The following is a 16,158-nucleotide window of genomic DNA, read 5'->3' as shown; positions in this document are numbered from 1 at the left end:
ACCTTTGAAAAACGTGTACTTACGTCAAACAAATACAAATTAATGAGGATGAATCAATTAAAATAAAAGTGTGCTTGAAAGTTAGACTTTCCCATTCTCCTTAGGCCAATCTTAGAGCAGAAGGAGATGGAAATACATAGAGGATATTTCTCCTGAGAATCTAACCTAATATCTGGAGTGGTTCTTCATACAAGCTGTTTTGTCAGCTCCTCATCCCACCTCCTCATTTACTCTGTACACTTTCCCTAATATATTCTCACATCAGTGTTTTTGCTTTTTCTGCCTCCTCTTGGTTGGAAGAAACTCAGAAAAGAGGATGATTAAAACACATTTATCACACCATATAATAAAGGAAGAGGGAAAAGAAGCCCTCCTTTCCCCGTTATTGTCATTAGGTGATTATATCCACCAAGAGCTATCCAAACCTCTGGTAGGAATGGACGTTGCCTGCGTTGGCTCACTGGCCAAAAGCAGATTCCTAAACCAAGAGTATCAAAATGGAAACATCTCCAGGTGATGAATTCTGTGAAATGTTAGAGGCAGCAGGTGTTCTGCAGCAGAGTAAGGGTGGAAGGGTCTTGGAGAAGAAAACAATCACAAGAGAAATTGATGTGGCAGCAAGAGGGCTGAGCAAGGAGATCAGCACTGAAGGAGAAGAGTCAGGTGGTGACGATGGGTGGTGGATCTCATGGAGGGAAAGGTATGAGAAAGGGTCAACCCTGACTGCAAAGGAAGGTGGATGGTGAGCAGAGGGAGGGTCAGCCCTCACTGAGGAGATTTCACTTCACCTGCGGTTTCCTTGTTGCTCTTCTCTTTGATCCTGGTGCACAGGACCCGGGTGAGTTTGCCAACCAGCGAGCTCAGCAGTGGGAAGTCCAGCACGTTGTACACGGTGAGCTCCAGCGGCTCCGAGGCCACTTGCTTCAGCTCTGCCTCGTCCGCGTTCTTCACCCCTGCAACCAGGGAGAGAACCAGGCTGAGAGACTCCCCAGAGATGAGCGGATGGACCCCCCAGAGATGGGTTCACCATCACCCTTCTCTCCAAGCAGAGCCTCCCAGTCATTCCAGTGGAGGGGTCGTGTCTGAGTGGCCCTGGGCTTTCCTGCAGCAACCACCTCAGTCCAGCCTGGGAAGAGCTTTCAACGCTATGAGTTCAGATTGTCTTTAGGGCCTGGAGATGGTCTAGTGAATCCTCCTGTTTTCCTGCCTCCTCATCACTTGCAGGCTGTGCTCCCAGGAAGGCAGATATTTTTCAGTCTGAGAGGCAGTTGGCATAAATGGGCAAAGCACTGAATGAATAAACAACAATTTGATATTTATGAGGTGCCAGCACTCCCCACAGAGAGTCTGTTGTTCATCCGAGCATCACATTGTATTTCAAGAGTCAGGGATGAGTAAAAAGGAGCCTGCTTATATAACAGAACTTCTCCATCACTTGCATCCTCCGTCCATTTCCTTCTATTCCTCATCCAGATTAACCCTCTGCAAACCAAGCTCCACAGTACAACTCATTTTGCTTCCCAGTGCTACATTCGAGGTTCCCTAATATTGTCCAAGCAGTAACATTGCCAGACCAGGATCCAGCCTGATTTCTCAAGTCCAAGACCTTCACCCTAACAGATTTGCCCTTCTTCTTTAGGAGAGTTTTCTGTGTAACTTTATTGCTCATGTATTAGTCTCTAGCAGACTTGTGTAGTCATCAAGGACAGAGTTGCTCAAGGCCATTTTGAGTCTCGTTATTGCTGCTGGACAGTGAAGAGCAGATAACGTTATTATTCAGAGAAGTGGGAAGTTGTGAGAGGCAGTAATTATACTGGAGGTCTTCTGCCATCCCCAATACAATATTCTCTTGCCTAATTCCACAGCTGAGAATATTGTTTTTATTGCACAGGTCCCTGGGGCTCCCAAAGGTCTTGAGATGGGAGGTGTGAAATCTCTCATGTGAATGCTTTCTCTAAACAAAAAAAAAATACCCTTTGAAGACACTGCCTGTGCTGAATAAATGAGTTAATTTTCATCTTAGCCAAAATGTAATTAGGTCTTACCCACTACCTTAGTTTTACAGCCTCAGGATGCTCCTATCAAAGTTGAGGGAACATCATCTTCAATTTGAAGATGACCAAAAGTAGGTTGAATTTGTCCTTACTGATGGCTGTGATCTTACCAATGGCAAATATCTCTATGCCCAGGTTCTTCAAGGTCTGAGCAGCCAGGTTGGCGTCATCCTGGGATTTTCCATCAGTCAGCAGTATTACCAGCTTCTCAGCCTCCAGCCGGGCACCAGCGTCTGGTTTCAGATTCTGCTCCAGGACGTGGGTCAGCGCCAGACCTGGGGAGGAGCAGAGCTGGATGTTGTGCTACAGCCTCCCAGGCAGCCCCCCTTTACTCTTTTCTCTGCTCCACGATGGCCTTGGTCCCCACAGAGCACATGGTCCCGTGGGAACAGCTTCCCCCGCACAGACTGCTCAGCAGAGCCCCGTGAATGGAATTACCTGTGAAGGTGTTGCCGCCCTTGTACCGCAAATTCCTGACGGCCTCCAGCAGCTGTTCCCTCGTGGAGTAGGCACTCAGATCCCACTCTGTGCGGGGGTCGCTGCTGTACTGGGACAGCCCTGGGGAAGGCAAGGGCTGTCAGCATTGTGGCAGCCACGATGAGCTGCAGGAGCCCCACTCTGGGGAGGGGATGTCAGCCTGGACAGGGGAGGTGGCACAAAGTGATGAAAGGGAGTGGGGGTGAGCAGGTTGGGTTTCTAACTCCACTTCTCTGCATGGCTGAGGAAATGGCATGGAGCTGTTTCAGGGGAGGTTTAGATTGGATATTAGGAAAAGGTTCTTCACCCAGAGGGTGGTCAGGCACTGGATCAGGATCCCCAGGGAGGTAGTCATGGCACTAAGCCTGTCAGAGCTCAAGAAGTGTTGGAAAATGCTCTCATGCACATGTTGGGATTCTTCTGCAGGGTCAGGACTTGGACTTGATAATCCTTGTGTGTCCCTTCCAACTCAGGATATTCTGTGATTCTACAGTCCTTGTCATGCAGGCAGCAAAGCTGTGCCTCAAACCCCACGAGGTACAAGGGTACTTACCCCTGTTGTGATGATCAGGAGTGTTTGTTAAGGTCTCAAAGTTAATTGGGGTCAAACTAGTCAGCTGCAAGGGGTGAGAAGGATTTACACAGTCCTGTTTCATGTACCTCCTGACTGTCAGCATCACTCAGAGCTGGAAGCAACACCATTCCTAGCTGAATTCACAGCAGCCCCAGAGCAGCAGTGCCACTGTATCCAGTGTTGCGGCAGCTGTTGTAGGCAGCAAATCCCAAAAGTATCTCAGCATCACCACCCAACCTGGTGCTGCCCAAAGTCATCACTTCTGTTCACTGTGCAGCTATTTTTGACCACCACTAGAGGCCAGAGCTTGCTACCAGATAGGAAAAGCTTTCAAGAGCAGCTTTAGGACCCCGTCCTAAAGGAAAAAACCTCCTCAGAGGAGCACATAACCACAGGAATAAGAGACCAAGGCCCCTTCAAACACAGACATCCTAAGGTCAGGAAACAGGAGTGTGTCCTACCTACTCTTATCTTGTCTTGGGCAATACTGAATGGGGAAATCAAATTGCTCAGAAACTCCTTAATGAGCTTGAAATTGTTGCGCCCGATGCTCCAGGATCCATCCACAAGCAGGACAATATCAGTCATTGCAGGTGTGTCACACTGGAACTGGGAACCTGAGGGGGGAAAGGTTTGATATTGAGGGAAGCAATTGTAAGGAGGAAAAACTGCTTCAGTTTTAAGAGAAAGAGTGAATCTGCTGTGCAAGGCTTTGTCTGGATGGTGGATTGGACCATCTGCCAGTCTGACACATCTCAGCATCTTGTGAAAGCCACAGATCCAAGGATAACCCGTCTCAGTACCGAGGAATTGCGTGGTGCACAGCTGCACTTCTGCAAAGAATGGGTTAAAGCTGTCAGGAAGCCTGTGCTAACCCAGGCACTGTTCTCTGCAAGCTGTCAGCTCCATTCCATCTCAGCCCAAGCCCAGTGCTTCCCTTTTATCTAGCCTAAGTCTCCAAGAATTGCAGGTGATTTTTTAATTCCATTCCATCACGAGATCCCCTGTGGGCTATAATTATTTCGTGGGTTTATATTAAGTCCAATCTCTCCGTAAAAACCTGCTGGCATCACAGATAGTCCAGCCCTGCCTTTCTCTCCACCCCAGGCCTGCAGCTTAACGGGGGATAAGATAGGGCACGTTGCTGATTGAATGCATCTTCCTTGAATATTTTTCCAATGGGGAATTTTCCATCTTTTGTGGAGGGAAAGAGATGACCCCATCAAGATTCAACAGGCTCTAAAGAGGTTCCTCTCCTATCTCATTTCACAGATGTGGATTCCTGCTGGTCTAAAGGGACCAAAAGAGGATGCTCTGGCCCATCCCATTCCAACAGAGTTGCGAACCATCACAGTCTCAACTGAATCTGGAGGATCATCCTGGATCAGTTATCTGTGAAACATGAGGAACAAGTCCAGAAGGAGGGGCAGGTTGGATAAGGAAATCCCTGATGTGCTCCTCCCCTTCTGAAGGCTTGGAAAGGTCTGTGGCTGGGGATGCTTTGCTGAAGAATATGAATGCTTACATGAATCTGCTAGAAGCAGGGGGAGATGACAACATGAAGAGAGAATAATGCCAAATCAATAAAAGTCAATAAATTAAATCATCTGGAAGGAATTTTTGGCCCAACTCCTGCTTTCCCTAAAGTCCAAGTTGTTATACAGAACTCCAGTTTCTCCAGTGAGCCCTGACATCTCCCAAAGCATGACCTAGTAATTGGAAGCACCATCAGCAGGACTGTACTCTTCAAAATCTTGTGGGTAGAGAGTGGGATAGAAAGCTTGTATTCAACAAGTGTTAGGGAAAACAGCAGGGAAGAAGGAGCAAGACATGTTTGAAACCCTTCTCACCTCGCCTCGATGAATCCTTTGTGGGTTTTTCCTTTCCCAGGGACTCTCGCTCTGAGTTCACAGGAGTGCGCGGGGACGATTTTGGGGTTCCTGATGTTGCTTCTGTCACTCCGGCCTCCACACTGGGCTGGTGTCTTGTGGTTTCTCCTGAGCCCTTTGGCTGAATCCCCTTCTGCCTTTTCTTTTCAGCTCTGTCCTTTGCTGTGCTCCAGAGAGAAAAATCCCATTGTCCTTAATTGTGTTATCCCCAACCAACTGCCCCACTCTTCCACTGATTTAAACCACATTTGACACAGGTGCAGGGGGCTCAGAGAGGGTAAAAGTCCTACAGGCTTATGCAAATAAGTAGCTAAATAGAGACCATCTTCAATCTTGCCTCTCTGAGAGGGCTGCATGTGGGCTCATGAGTTACTAATGGATCACATCAGAAGTTTGCCCTTTCCATTATCTTTGGTGACGAAAAATGATGAATGTAAATATAAATCAGGGAAAACATACCATGGCACCTCATACCCAATGCCTCTACAGAGCTCAGCAATCTGTGACTTGCACCCTGAGCTAGTGCAGGTCTTTTTAGATACAGGCCCTGCTGAATCTTTCTTCCATCAACATGTGTAATTGCTTTTCAAGCTCATGCAAACCTTGTTGCCAGATACATGAGACTCTCTGTGGTTATATACAGTCCTCAGCCATAGCAGGTTGAGGAAATCCTTCTTGTAGACCACTTGCAGCCAGCCTTGGGACACAGAGCCTAGGGAAACCAGCACCATTAGCCCCAGCAGCTTGTTCTCAAAGGATCCACTCTCAATTGAAGGATATGTCTGCATCTGCTGAATTTGGATACCTGTCAGCCCCAGGATGTGCTTTTTTAGTTTGGCTGGTGTGAGGGGCAAATATTTATGGGTTGTTTACTGTGTTTCTGTAGCTGAGAATTGTACACAAGGGACTGGGCTAGCATGTCTCACTAATGAATGTCTCTGATGCAGTAGGTAAAGCAGGAAAAGGGTAGGATTGGTTTTAGGGACATCTGAGCTCAGTGCTCCAGCCATGGCAGCATGGCACAGGCCATGACTCAAAATCAAGCCAGTGTGACTCCAGGATGGTCAGAGCACCCACCTGCCTGTGTCAAGACAGTGTTCAGGGGTGGTGGAGTGGCCTCTGCCACCTCACTGTGCTCAGCTGCCGAGCTGCCCAAAGAGGTGAGATTCTTTCCTGATGCAGCTCCTGTGTTTCTTCTGTTACTTCTGGTCTGGGACGCATTTTTTAGTTCCTCTACTGTGGAAAGACCAAAAACAGAGAAAGTGTCCGTCTAGACAGGTCTGTGAATCACAGTCCATCCCTCATCCCCTGGGTCTTCACCATCTCCCTTTCTAACCTTCCAACCAAAAGAGCTTTGTGATTGCCATACAGTCTACAGGGAATATGCCAGAGGATGAGCTCAGAGGAACCACATCCCCAATAGCCTCAGGAGCTCTCTGAAAGGTAAAATATAGCCCTCTCCACTTACTCACAAATTTCCTCTTGGCAAACAGGGCTTCCTGGGAGCTGTTGAGCACGTAGACCTGCAGCATGTATTCCTTGGTAGGGCTCAGCCCTCCCACTGTGGCTTTGGGAGTCTTGGTTTTCAGCATGACTTCTTGCTCTGAGTCCCCTGAGGTGGGATGAAGCCACAGCTGAGAGCCTGTTGGAGCTTAAATTTAAGCTGACAGTAGTGAAAGCATCGCTGAAATGCAGGGAATGTTCTGCCTAGGGACTGCAGTCAACTCTTATTTATTCCTTAAATTTTGAGGATCTCTGATTTTTACTCTTTTTCTCTCTGTAGAGTTGAGAAGATTTAGGTGGGGTTTTTTAAATCCCTTATACGTGCCCAAAATGGAAAACCAGTTCCCATCCAGTATTACTGCAACTCTGGCCAACTTCCCAAGGAGTATTTGAGTGAAAAGCTGGTCTTGAGAGGGTAAAAACTGGCTACTACTTATGAAAACATCCAACTGATTGAGGTCATATGTGACAAAATGAGGAAGTGACTTGGTGTCTCTGGAGGTCATTCTGGCACTTGGGACTCATCTTAATTATCCCAGACACTCTCACTGTGCTATCTTTGCCCCAACTCTCTAAGGGCAGCTGCTCTCTGCAGGAGACAGCTCATTTCTGGGGCTGGCACTGCCTCCAGACCCCTCCACAGTGATGTTCCATGCTGTTGGAACCTGCCCTGGGACTGTGATGCCTTGGCCACTCAAGAACTGGGGTGTTTCTGTGTTGGCAGGGCAGTGAGCAGATGGACCAAGGCAGCAATTGCTGCCCCACAGGCTCTTTGCTACACAAAACAGAGAGGGTCACACCAGCTCCCTAAACCCCTCTGATTGGGAGAAGTCTACAAGCTTTAAATTATGGAGATGGATGTGTTTCTGACCCTGCCATCCCTGTGCTTGTGCCTAGGGCTGGAGACTCCCCAGCCAAAGAGGGAAAGCCTCAGGCATGTGCTGGGAGAGCCAGTGGGGATTCCCTGCATTCCCAGGATGCTCTGCATTCCCAGGATGTTCTCTGCTGAGCTGAGGCTGTGGGGAGGAACAGGGAAGGAATGAGAAACCTCCTGCTCCAGCTTGGGAAACAGGTGGGGGCTGAGCTAAAAGCGGGTGGATGATCACAGGAGCTGTGCCGCAATCCTGCCTGGCAGCTCCCTTCTTCTGCTCGCTGGGAAAGCCTCAGCAACAGGAAACCAGATGCCAGCCAGGACTAAAGTTGCCTCCAACCATTGCTCTCTGCTGAGGGATGTCCTGTCCTTCCAACACCACCAGTTTCAGCATCTGGAATCATGGAGTAGGGGTAGGGAGCCAGGGGATGAGCCTCCCCACGCACACAGAGTCAAAGACTTCCCATCCCGTGTCTGTACAGGTGGTGGCAGAGTTGGGAGCTCTCACAGAAGAATCAGGCAATGAACCTTTCCTCATCTTTTTTATCACAGTCCCAAAGAACAGCACTTTCTGGCTAATCCTCTCCCCCAGGGTGAAGAGAGCTGAATTTCATCTCTCTCTTGTGAATGAGTGGCAGAGGGACTATGGACTGCTCCCATGGTGGCCATGGAAGAAAGACTTCTTGTCTGTACCACAGGTGCAGCCCAGAGAAAAGTTTTGATGTAGGCAATCAACACTTGGAACTAGAACAAGCTGTGGACAATTCCCTCTGACTTCTTTCTATCACCTTAAGGTCTAAATAATGTTCCTACTTAGGTCCTGTTGTCCACCAGAAAAAAAACGTGGATATCAGTCCCTCATTCATACACAGATCTCTGCTGATGTCCAGTGTCTCAGCTCATACCTGCCATGGGCTTTACCCGAACTTTGTAGCCACTGATGTTCCCTTCAGTCTCTTTCCACTTCATCTGGAGCCTGTCTTCCGAGAGGACAGTGAGCTTCAGCCGGCCCGACCCTGGGGAGGAGGAGACATGTCCATGCTGTTACGGATGCAATTCCTCCCTCTGTGTATACACCCACAAACCACCACATGTGCTGTCTCCTCTAAGGACCCGGGAACAGCAGCAGTGCAAAGGAAGCCTCCACCATCTCACCGAAGTCCTCACTATCCCCTGAGGCTGCACAGCAGCTCCTGCAGTTCCCTTGCCCCTCTGCAGACCTGTATCCTCCACCCATGTAAAAAGGAGTTTCTCAGGTGCTCAAACGAGTCCTCATTTTATACCTCTGAAAACAGGAAAAACAGCCCCCCACAGAGGTAGGAACTTTCTCTGCACCCCTCACACCTTGGAGGACTCCCTCAGGAGCTTTCCCGCAAAGTGTTTTGTTTCAGCAAGTGTGTTCAGTGCAAACATCTGAAATGGGAGGGCAGGAAACAGATTAGGGGGCTCAGTGAGGCTCTTCAAGGGGCTTGGGCTGCTGAGAAATACAGAAATTCCCAAGGTGATGGATCCCATGCTTCTGCAGAGAGATCATTTCAGCAGCAGCTCCAAGGACCAACAGGGTTTGGAAAGAAGGTAAAAAAAAAAAAAAAGGAAAAAAAGGAAAGAAAGAAAACCTGATAAAGTGTAAATAACAGCTCCTGGCAGGACCATAACTCATAGGCACCAGCTTGTATCAGTTTGCTGCAGGGAGCTGCAAACCAAATGACAAATCCCAAGGAAAAAAATAGTAGCAGACAAGGAGGCAAAAAGAAGAAAGAGCACATTGCCTTATCATCTCCAGATTTCACAGCTATCTGTTAAACCCCAGCTAGATGTCTGAGCTCATGTGTCACTCTTTGAATCAATGATTCCTGTCGTACAAATGCCACCATATGAAACTTTTTCACTCGGCTGGATGTAAGATGGCAACTCAGCAGATTTCTCTCCCCTCCTTCTGACACTGTGCCCAGAGCTGCCTTTCCAGTAGGATGCCCTAATTTGCAGTGAGTGAACACACTATAAGCATCTGCACTCAAGTGCCCTCCCACATCATTTGCAGCTGTTACCAGCCTCTTTACCATAACTCATAAAAAAAAAAGCTTAGGGTGACCTGGAGAGTCAACTCAGTGCTGCCAAACTGTTACTCAGGACTCCTCAAGTCCCCAGTCTCGCTCTGCATGATGTCCAGACACCTCCTGACATCCTTGCTGTGAAGTCACTGCCCAGGAAAGCAGTGAGAGCCTGCAGTGAGGACTTGCTTGTCTCAGCCCCACATCTGTGCCTTAACCTTTCCTCACAGAGGCTTCCTGCAGGCTGCCCAACAAGCAGATAACTATTTTGGGGAAACAAAGCTCAGATTCACATCTCACCCCAGGCAAATCTGAAGGGGAAGAAAGAAAACTTGGGAAAGAGGGGTGAGGGGAAAAAAGCAAATCCCAGAATCGTGCCTAAGAGAAATGGTAAAAGATCATGGAACAATGAGGGGAATTCACAGTCAGATTAAACATGGAGCTGTCTGCTTTTGGCCAAGTGTGGTCCAGCTCCTTGGCCATCACTCTAGGAGCCCAGAAGCTAAAAAGACAAGAATTTCCCCAGGCAGACCAGAAAGGACAACATCTTCTAAAGCGCCATTATGTGCTGGATGCAAATGATCCCCAGTGCCATGAAAGCTTCACTGTTTCCCTGCCCTGTGTTGGATGTGCACCATTTGATGCTGTAACCTTGCTCTCCAGCTGACAGGGAGTTAAGCCCAGGCTTAACTGCAGAGCCTGGTCTGGAAGATAACACAACACAGAGACACATCTGTCCCAACTCTGCAGTGCCATCACCTCCCTAGAAACATTTGTCACCAATTCCACACAGGGTTCAAATATAATGTGAAGGTGGTTCTTCCACATCAGAAGGGCAGTGGTGAGGTGCTATAGGTATGTTCTGGTCACTTGTGGCACTACCTGAGCAAAATGTGTTGCAGGAGGAAGGCAACTCATGTTTTCTTATCCAGATATTGCATCACATGTCACCATAGGCATCCAAAGCACCAGGAGAGAGGCAGTGACTGAGAGAGGCACCCCCCTTTTCCTTCCTGTATCTCAAGCTCCATCTGCAGATCACATAAGCCCCTTCATTGCTTGCACAGGCTGAAATGCATCCCTGGTGGGAGGGAGTGGCACGTTGAACTGCTGCCAATGCTGAGGACAGGCTCTGCAGGGTGGGGAGGGATCGAGGTGCTCTCCCCAGATGGGCCCCTTGATCTCTCATTGCTCTTCAAGCGTGGGAATAGCTTCACCAGCAGACACCAGAGCACAGCAAGCCCCCAAAATCCTGCATGTCCTTGGGAATGTCCCTTGCAGTGGTGCCACTGCCAATGCCCAGGGCTTGGGCAAGGGCTGGGCTATCCCAGGGGACAGAAAAATCTTAGGGGCAAGGGCAGGCAGGCTCCTTACCTTGGCCCACTCGTCCCCAAACGTGGCTCAGCACAGGCAGGCAGGCAAAAAAGAACCAAGTGTGAATCAGCATGATGACCAGGACCTACAAGAGGGCAAATATCAGGAAGGAGAAGTAAAAGTTACATTTCACCATATCAAAATCCAGTTTTTTGCAGTCCTCACTTAAGGCACCACAAGCTGAAATCTGCAGCTCTGGGCATCACTGACAGCACTGAAAGGGCGGATGGAAAATCACACGTGAATCTTCCTGCAATTCCTGTGTATTATTTTATCTTCTTGGTGTCTCCAGTATAGCTGTTCATTGCCTTGAACTAAACTGTGTTTATAAACCTGAGGGGGAGTGGGCTTTTCCCGAGCACTCCTCAGCCTGCTTGGTCCTGGAGCTGGGAACTGCTCTGATCTCAACAGTGGCACTGTAGGTGCTGGGTTCTGCTCTGATCATGGAAATTAGCAACACTGGCAAATGATTGGATAGACAGATTCCAGAGTAACTTCTGTTTTAAATTGTACAGAAGTAATTAATTGTGATTATCACGACCAAAATCATTACAGGGATACAGGCAGCACCTTTCTCATGTCCCTGCCATGCAGGCACTGATCATAAGGGGAAAAGCCTTTAGAGGAGCACTCACTGTCAGCCAAGCTCCTCACACCTCAGTGGCTGGGATAAAGCACTTCTGCAGCAGGAGGGGCCCACAGACTGAATGGAGTTTGTATGTCAACAGTTTACAAAGAAGAAGTTTGCTTCTTATCTCACAGTGGAGTTCCCAAGGAGTTACATTTGGGACTGGATGGGATAGTCTTGCTTTAACTTGTTCACCTGAACAGGCTGAAAGCAGAGGCAGTTACAGACCTGATCGTGGCAGAGGATCAGTTTGGCTCAGGAATAACCTCTGCAGCATGGACAAAGCTGGCTGGCTAAGGACAGCCAGCCCTGGACCACAGACCTCGAGCACCTGCACCTGTTTTGCTGGCCTGGATTTCCTTGTTACTCAGTTTGGTCAGAAATGTCAGGTCAGCATCCAACGACCCTGGTGGAAACAGTGCCTCCCCCTCGTCTTGATCTCAATAAACCAGGTCTTAAACACACATTTTTGGCCTTTAGCAATGCATCATTGGCATCTGTCATTTCTGTGCTCCACATTTCAGCCTTATTGCTTTTGGCAGAACCAGACCATGCACCCGCTTCCTCCACTGCCATCTGCAGTGACATTTCACTTCTATTCGTTTTGATGGACAGGTATTTAAAGGCTCCTGGCAAATGCCTATTTCCCCTCAAACACGTCAACGTTGTAGCAGTTTCAAGGAAAAATAAATACACACGTGAGTGACCCAGCCATGATCTCCTGGGGTTTAAATCAGTTCTAAATTGCTGGAAGAATGAGTGGAAAAATACGCAAGTTATAACAGGGAGTTGTTAACCGCCCTGCTCTGCCTGTGATTATTTTTTTTTTTGATTGAAGATCAGGTTATATGGAACAACTGCAGTGTAACCAAAGCCTTTAGCCATGGGAAACACTTGCTTTATTTTTCCAGCTAATGAGGTCATTGCTTATAAAAAACAGCAAACATTTTACGGGGGGGGTTTGGGATTCTGACTATCAGCTCCAGAAAAACAAAGCCTGCCCTGGCTTCAGAGATGCATGTGCCAAACAGCAGCAAGAAGCAGGCATTCTTTTAAAAAAAGTCCCTGAATTAAAAGTTCATTTGTGCCCTTTTGCAATGCCACCAAACTGCCTTGATTGCCTTGCAAATTCCCCGCGGCTCTGCTGGCAAATTAGATGCCAAACTCTGGCAAAACTACTGGATTGTGTATTATGTTTTCATGTTAACCAGAGTTACATGGAATCTGAAGTCCGGAAAATTAAGCCTGTGGGCTCCTCCAGCCTGCACTGATCTGGGTTTATTGCAGGCTCTGTTTGCCCTGAAGGCTTGAGCTTCCACCTGATGGCAAAGATGAGTTAAATATTATCATATAATCACAGAATGGTTTGGGCCAGAAGGGACCTTAAAGTTCATCTTGTTCCAGCAGTAGGGACACCTTTCACTACCCCAGGTTGCTCCAAGCCCTGTCCAACCTGGCCTTGGACACTTCCAGAGCTGGGGCAGCCACAACTTCTCTGGACAACCTGTGCCAGGGCCTCACCACACTCACAGTAAACCAGGGGTTAACCCAGGCTGGATACAGTTTGTCCTCAGGGTGTGGATCTTTACTGTAACTAAAGCGAAGAGCAAAAAATTCAGAGGCAAATCCATCACTATTCAGCCTCTTCTCCAACATTCATTTTCCTCCCTTTAAATCACAAATAACAAATGCACCTGTTTGAAATGGTGGAAGACACAGCTGGAGGAGCTCTCTCCTACCCTCCCTGCAGAGCTTCCTCTCCACGGGTCACCTGCCAGGTCCCAAGCCCCCACTCCAGGGCTCTGTGGTCCCTCCCTATCCATTTCTGCCATCACTGGTCCCAGCATCCAGCCAGGCTGAGCTGTGGACCCTGGGACTCAGGGGACCACGGTGACACCAGCCTGCTGGCAGGCAGGGAGCCTCTCTCCTGTTACTTACCCTCAGGGAAGGAATTTGGAGACAGCAACACATGGAGCATGTGGTCAGTATTTCCAGGGCCTGGAAAATAGGTGTGTGTGTGGGACATTTCCACTTGCCCCAGCTGTGTGCTCAGAGAGGATTTGGAGGTTAATGTGGCCAGAGATCCTCTTATTTGTATGGGAAATTTTATAAGTACTCACTTTATTTAAAGAAAAAAAGATCAGTGCAAAAAATTCCTGCCACTTACTTAAAGCAGCACAACTAAAGGTGAGGATCTGGGGGCACTGTGAATAATTTCTGCTTTCCACAGCCACAGTTTGGGGACGTTTTCTCATCCCAGAGGCCATCACTGTCTCTGCACAGAAGTACCGGCAGAAGCAATGTCACCTCGTGTCCCACTCGCTGCCGGACACACGAGCAGCGCTGGGGACAGCCCTGCAGGCAGCCAACTGCAGGGAATAAAACTGTCCCGCATTCCCTGAGTGCTTTGCTGGTAGAAGGACCTAAACCAGACTAAAAAACCACATTCATCAACCCCTTTCTGTTCTCTCCTGGAAAGTTCCTGTATTTCAGTTCCAGTAATCAACAAAAAGTCACAATTATCCCAGCACCAGCCTCAAAAAGCCAGGAATAAGTTTCACTTCTAGGTTGAACATTTGCAACACTCCCAACTTATCAGGCTGAGTAACTTCAACTTGATACCGACCCACTCACACCTCCAGGTGGGAAAAACTCACACAGATAGCAAACCCTTCCAAGCACTGTCCTTTCTGGCAACCATTTCCTGCAGTTTTGCACTATTAACCAAAAATAGAACAAAAAAAAAAAAAATCAAACCAACAGGCAAAAGTGCATTTCTCACAGCCATCACTCCTAAAGAATTGCCAAAGTAGTCCTGGTAGTATTTAGACCGACTGGCAGGGAATGTGAGCCTCGAAGCCACTTCACAGTAAGAGAGAGGATGAGACCTGTCACCCCTGTGTGGCATCGGCAGTGCTGCCCCGAGCTCAGCTACACCAGCTCTAAGTTTCCCGGAGAGCAAAACCCTGCAGAAGTTCCCTGCTTGGGATCCCCACACACTCCCCAAAACAGCACAGCCCCTCCTGAGCATCCCTGCGAACCGAGCCCCAAAGGGGAACGAGCCACAGACCTCTGCGGAGCGGCGGGGCTTCCCCTGGAGTCAGCCGGGAGCTGCGGGAATCCAGCTACATTCTTAAATTGTGGGAGAAGCCGCCCTGGCGCCTCGTCCGCTCCTCGGCGCGATTAAAGATTTCAATTCCCAGACGTCAGGAGGGATAAGGAAGGGGAGGGAGAGCAGGGGGAGAGGGATGGGATTCCCCCACCTCCCTCTCCGCACGCAGCGGCTTGGCCCCTTCGTGCAGCCAAATAAAGCATGAAAAGCAAGAGTCTGCCTCTGTGAAAAGCAGTAAACGGCTTTTAGTGGCTTTGCTAACTAAGTAAAATATCCGTCTGGGAATCTGCACGCTGATTTCCTAGAACGCAGCAACAAGCCGTGGCTCCCGCCCACCGCCAGACTCCCCGGGAAGCACCCGCATCCCATTAAATGATTTTGAGAGCCCAGCATGTGCACTGAAGGCGAGCTGTGCTGCGTTTGTTTAAGGAAATTAGGCACATCTGTAAGTTTTGCAAGGCCAGAGGCTGAATCATGAGCTGGAGCTCGATGGTGCCTGCGGGCTCCCCGGCTGTGGGATACAGCCCTGATCCGCTCCAGCGTGAGGTGCTCAGAGCCAGGAGCACCTGGGAGAGACACCCAGCTCCCTGCCAAAAGTCTTTTGGAAGGATTTTGTCCTCATTGGCAGGAGTGGAATGACTGACAGTGTCATTTCTCATTACAAATGGAAGCCAGATTTTCAGCTGCATCTACAGGGACTGTCAGCATCACTCTCCCATTGCAACCAAGCGAGCTATAAGACATTTGGAATTGCCATTCCATGGGAAACGCAGGTGCCTTTGGAACAGTCAAGCTAGATGGAAAAAAAATAATAGTTTTCAAAACATTCTGCATAATAAATGAACATTGGTTAGTTCATTGCAGTTTTGTTTCATAACTTTGTGAGTGTTTTAAAGCATCACAATATACAGATCAAAGGATAATGCCAAAATGAAGCACTTAAATCATAGAATCACAGAAAGGATTAGAAGGGACCTTAAAGACCACCTTGTTCCAATCTTCCTGCCATGGGCAGGGACAGCTTCCACTAGACCAGGTTGCTCCAAGCCCAGTCCAACCTAACCTTGAATATTTCCAGGGATGGGGCAGACACAGCTTCCCCGGGCAACAAATCATATTAAAACAAAACATGGAGCATTTGGTACCCCATGAAGAGAGAGTTGTCACTGCCTTACCAGGAAATACCACAAATTACCTCTTCTGTAATTCCTACTGGATTTCAGAATTTGCTCAGATTTGCTACAATTTACTTTAAAAGTAGGAGAAGGTGAGAAAGGAAAAAGCACATATCTCCTGTGCTTCACTTCATGGAATTCAGATACAGAGCTAAAAATTCCTGCTGTGTTTACATCAGAAAAATCTGGACCTGCTTCCATGCTTGTGTTCAGGTTGCTGCTTTCTGGCCTGCCTTTCCCAAGGTGCCCACACAATGCCTGGATTTGACCTTAGTTCAAGTTGAACACACCTCGGGTTAAACCTTTGGGCCATCAGGGACACCCAAACGCTCCCTGAAGAGAATTTAAAAAACAAAAAGGCAGATTGAGGCTGCTTTATTCGTGCACTGAATGGCTACAATTAACAACTGGGAGTGTATTGACAAACGGCTGAGAAGATGGTCTGGTTTC

The 16,158-nt window shown here is 48.4% G+C and overlaps 1 protein-coding gene across 1 annotated transcript in view; it reads right to left on the bottom strand.

Moving 5' to 3' along the window:
- COL20A1 (collagen type XX alpha 1 chain) overlaps nt 1–14,566 on the bottom strand; it is a 51,931-nt gene extending 37,365 nt beyond the window's left edge. The window contains exons 1-10 of the mRNA XM_027710717.2: nt 14,492–14,566; nt 10,794–10,878; nt 8,274–8,384; nt 6,463–6,606; nt 6,072–6,230; nt 4,956–5,156; nt 3,567–3,722; nt 2,493–2,612; nt 2,165–2,329; nt 789–953 (exon numbers count right to left, since the gene is read on the bottom strand). Coding sequence (XP_027566518.1) covers nt 789–953; nt 2,165–2,329; nt 2,493–2,612; nt 3,567–3,722; nt 4,956–5,156; nt 6,072–6,230; nt 6,463–6,606; nt 8,274–8,384; nt 10,794–10,866 — 1,294 coding nt within the window. The 5' untranslated portion in view covers nt 10,867–10,878; nt 14,492–14,566. The remainder of the gene's footprint in view (nt 1–788; nt 954–2,164; nt 2,330–2,492; nt 2,613–3,566; nt 3,723–4,955; nt 5,157–6,071; nt 6,231–6,462; nt 6,607–8,273; nt 8,385–10,793; nt 10,879–14,491) is intronic.
- Nucleotides 14,567–16,158: the final 1,592 nt, after the last annotated feature.

This window comes from Pipra filicauda, unplaced genomic scaffold (genome assembly GCF_003945595.2).
Source record: "Pipra filicauda isolate LSUMZ 115617 unplaced genomic scaffold, ASM394559v2 scaffold13_size5146498_pilon, whole genome shotgun sequence".
NCBI classification, from domain to species: domain Eukaryota; kingdom Metazoa; phylum Chordata; class Aves; order Passeriformes; family Pipridae; genus Pipra; species Pipra filicauda.
The sequence above is the reverse complement of the archived record's forward strand: the minus strand, read 5'-3'. Positions and strand labels throughout refer to the sequence as shown.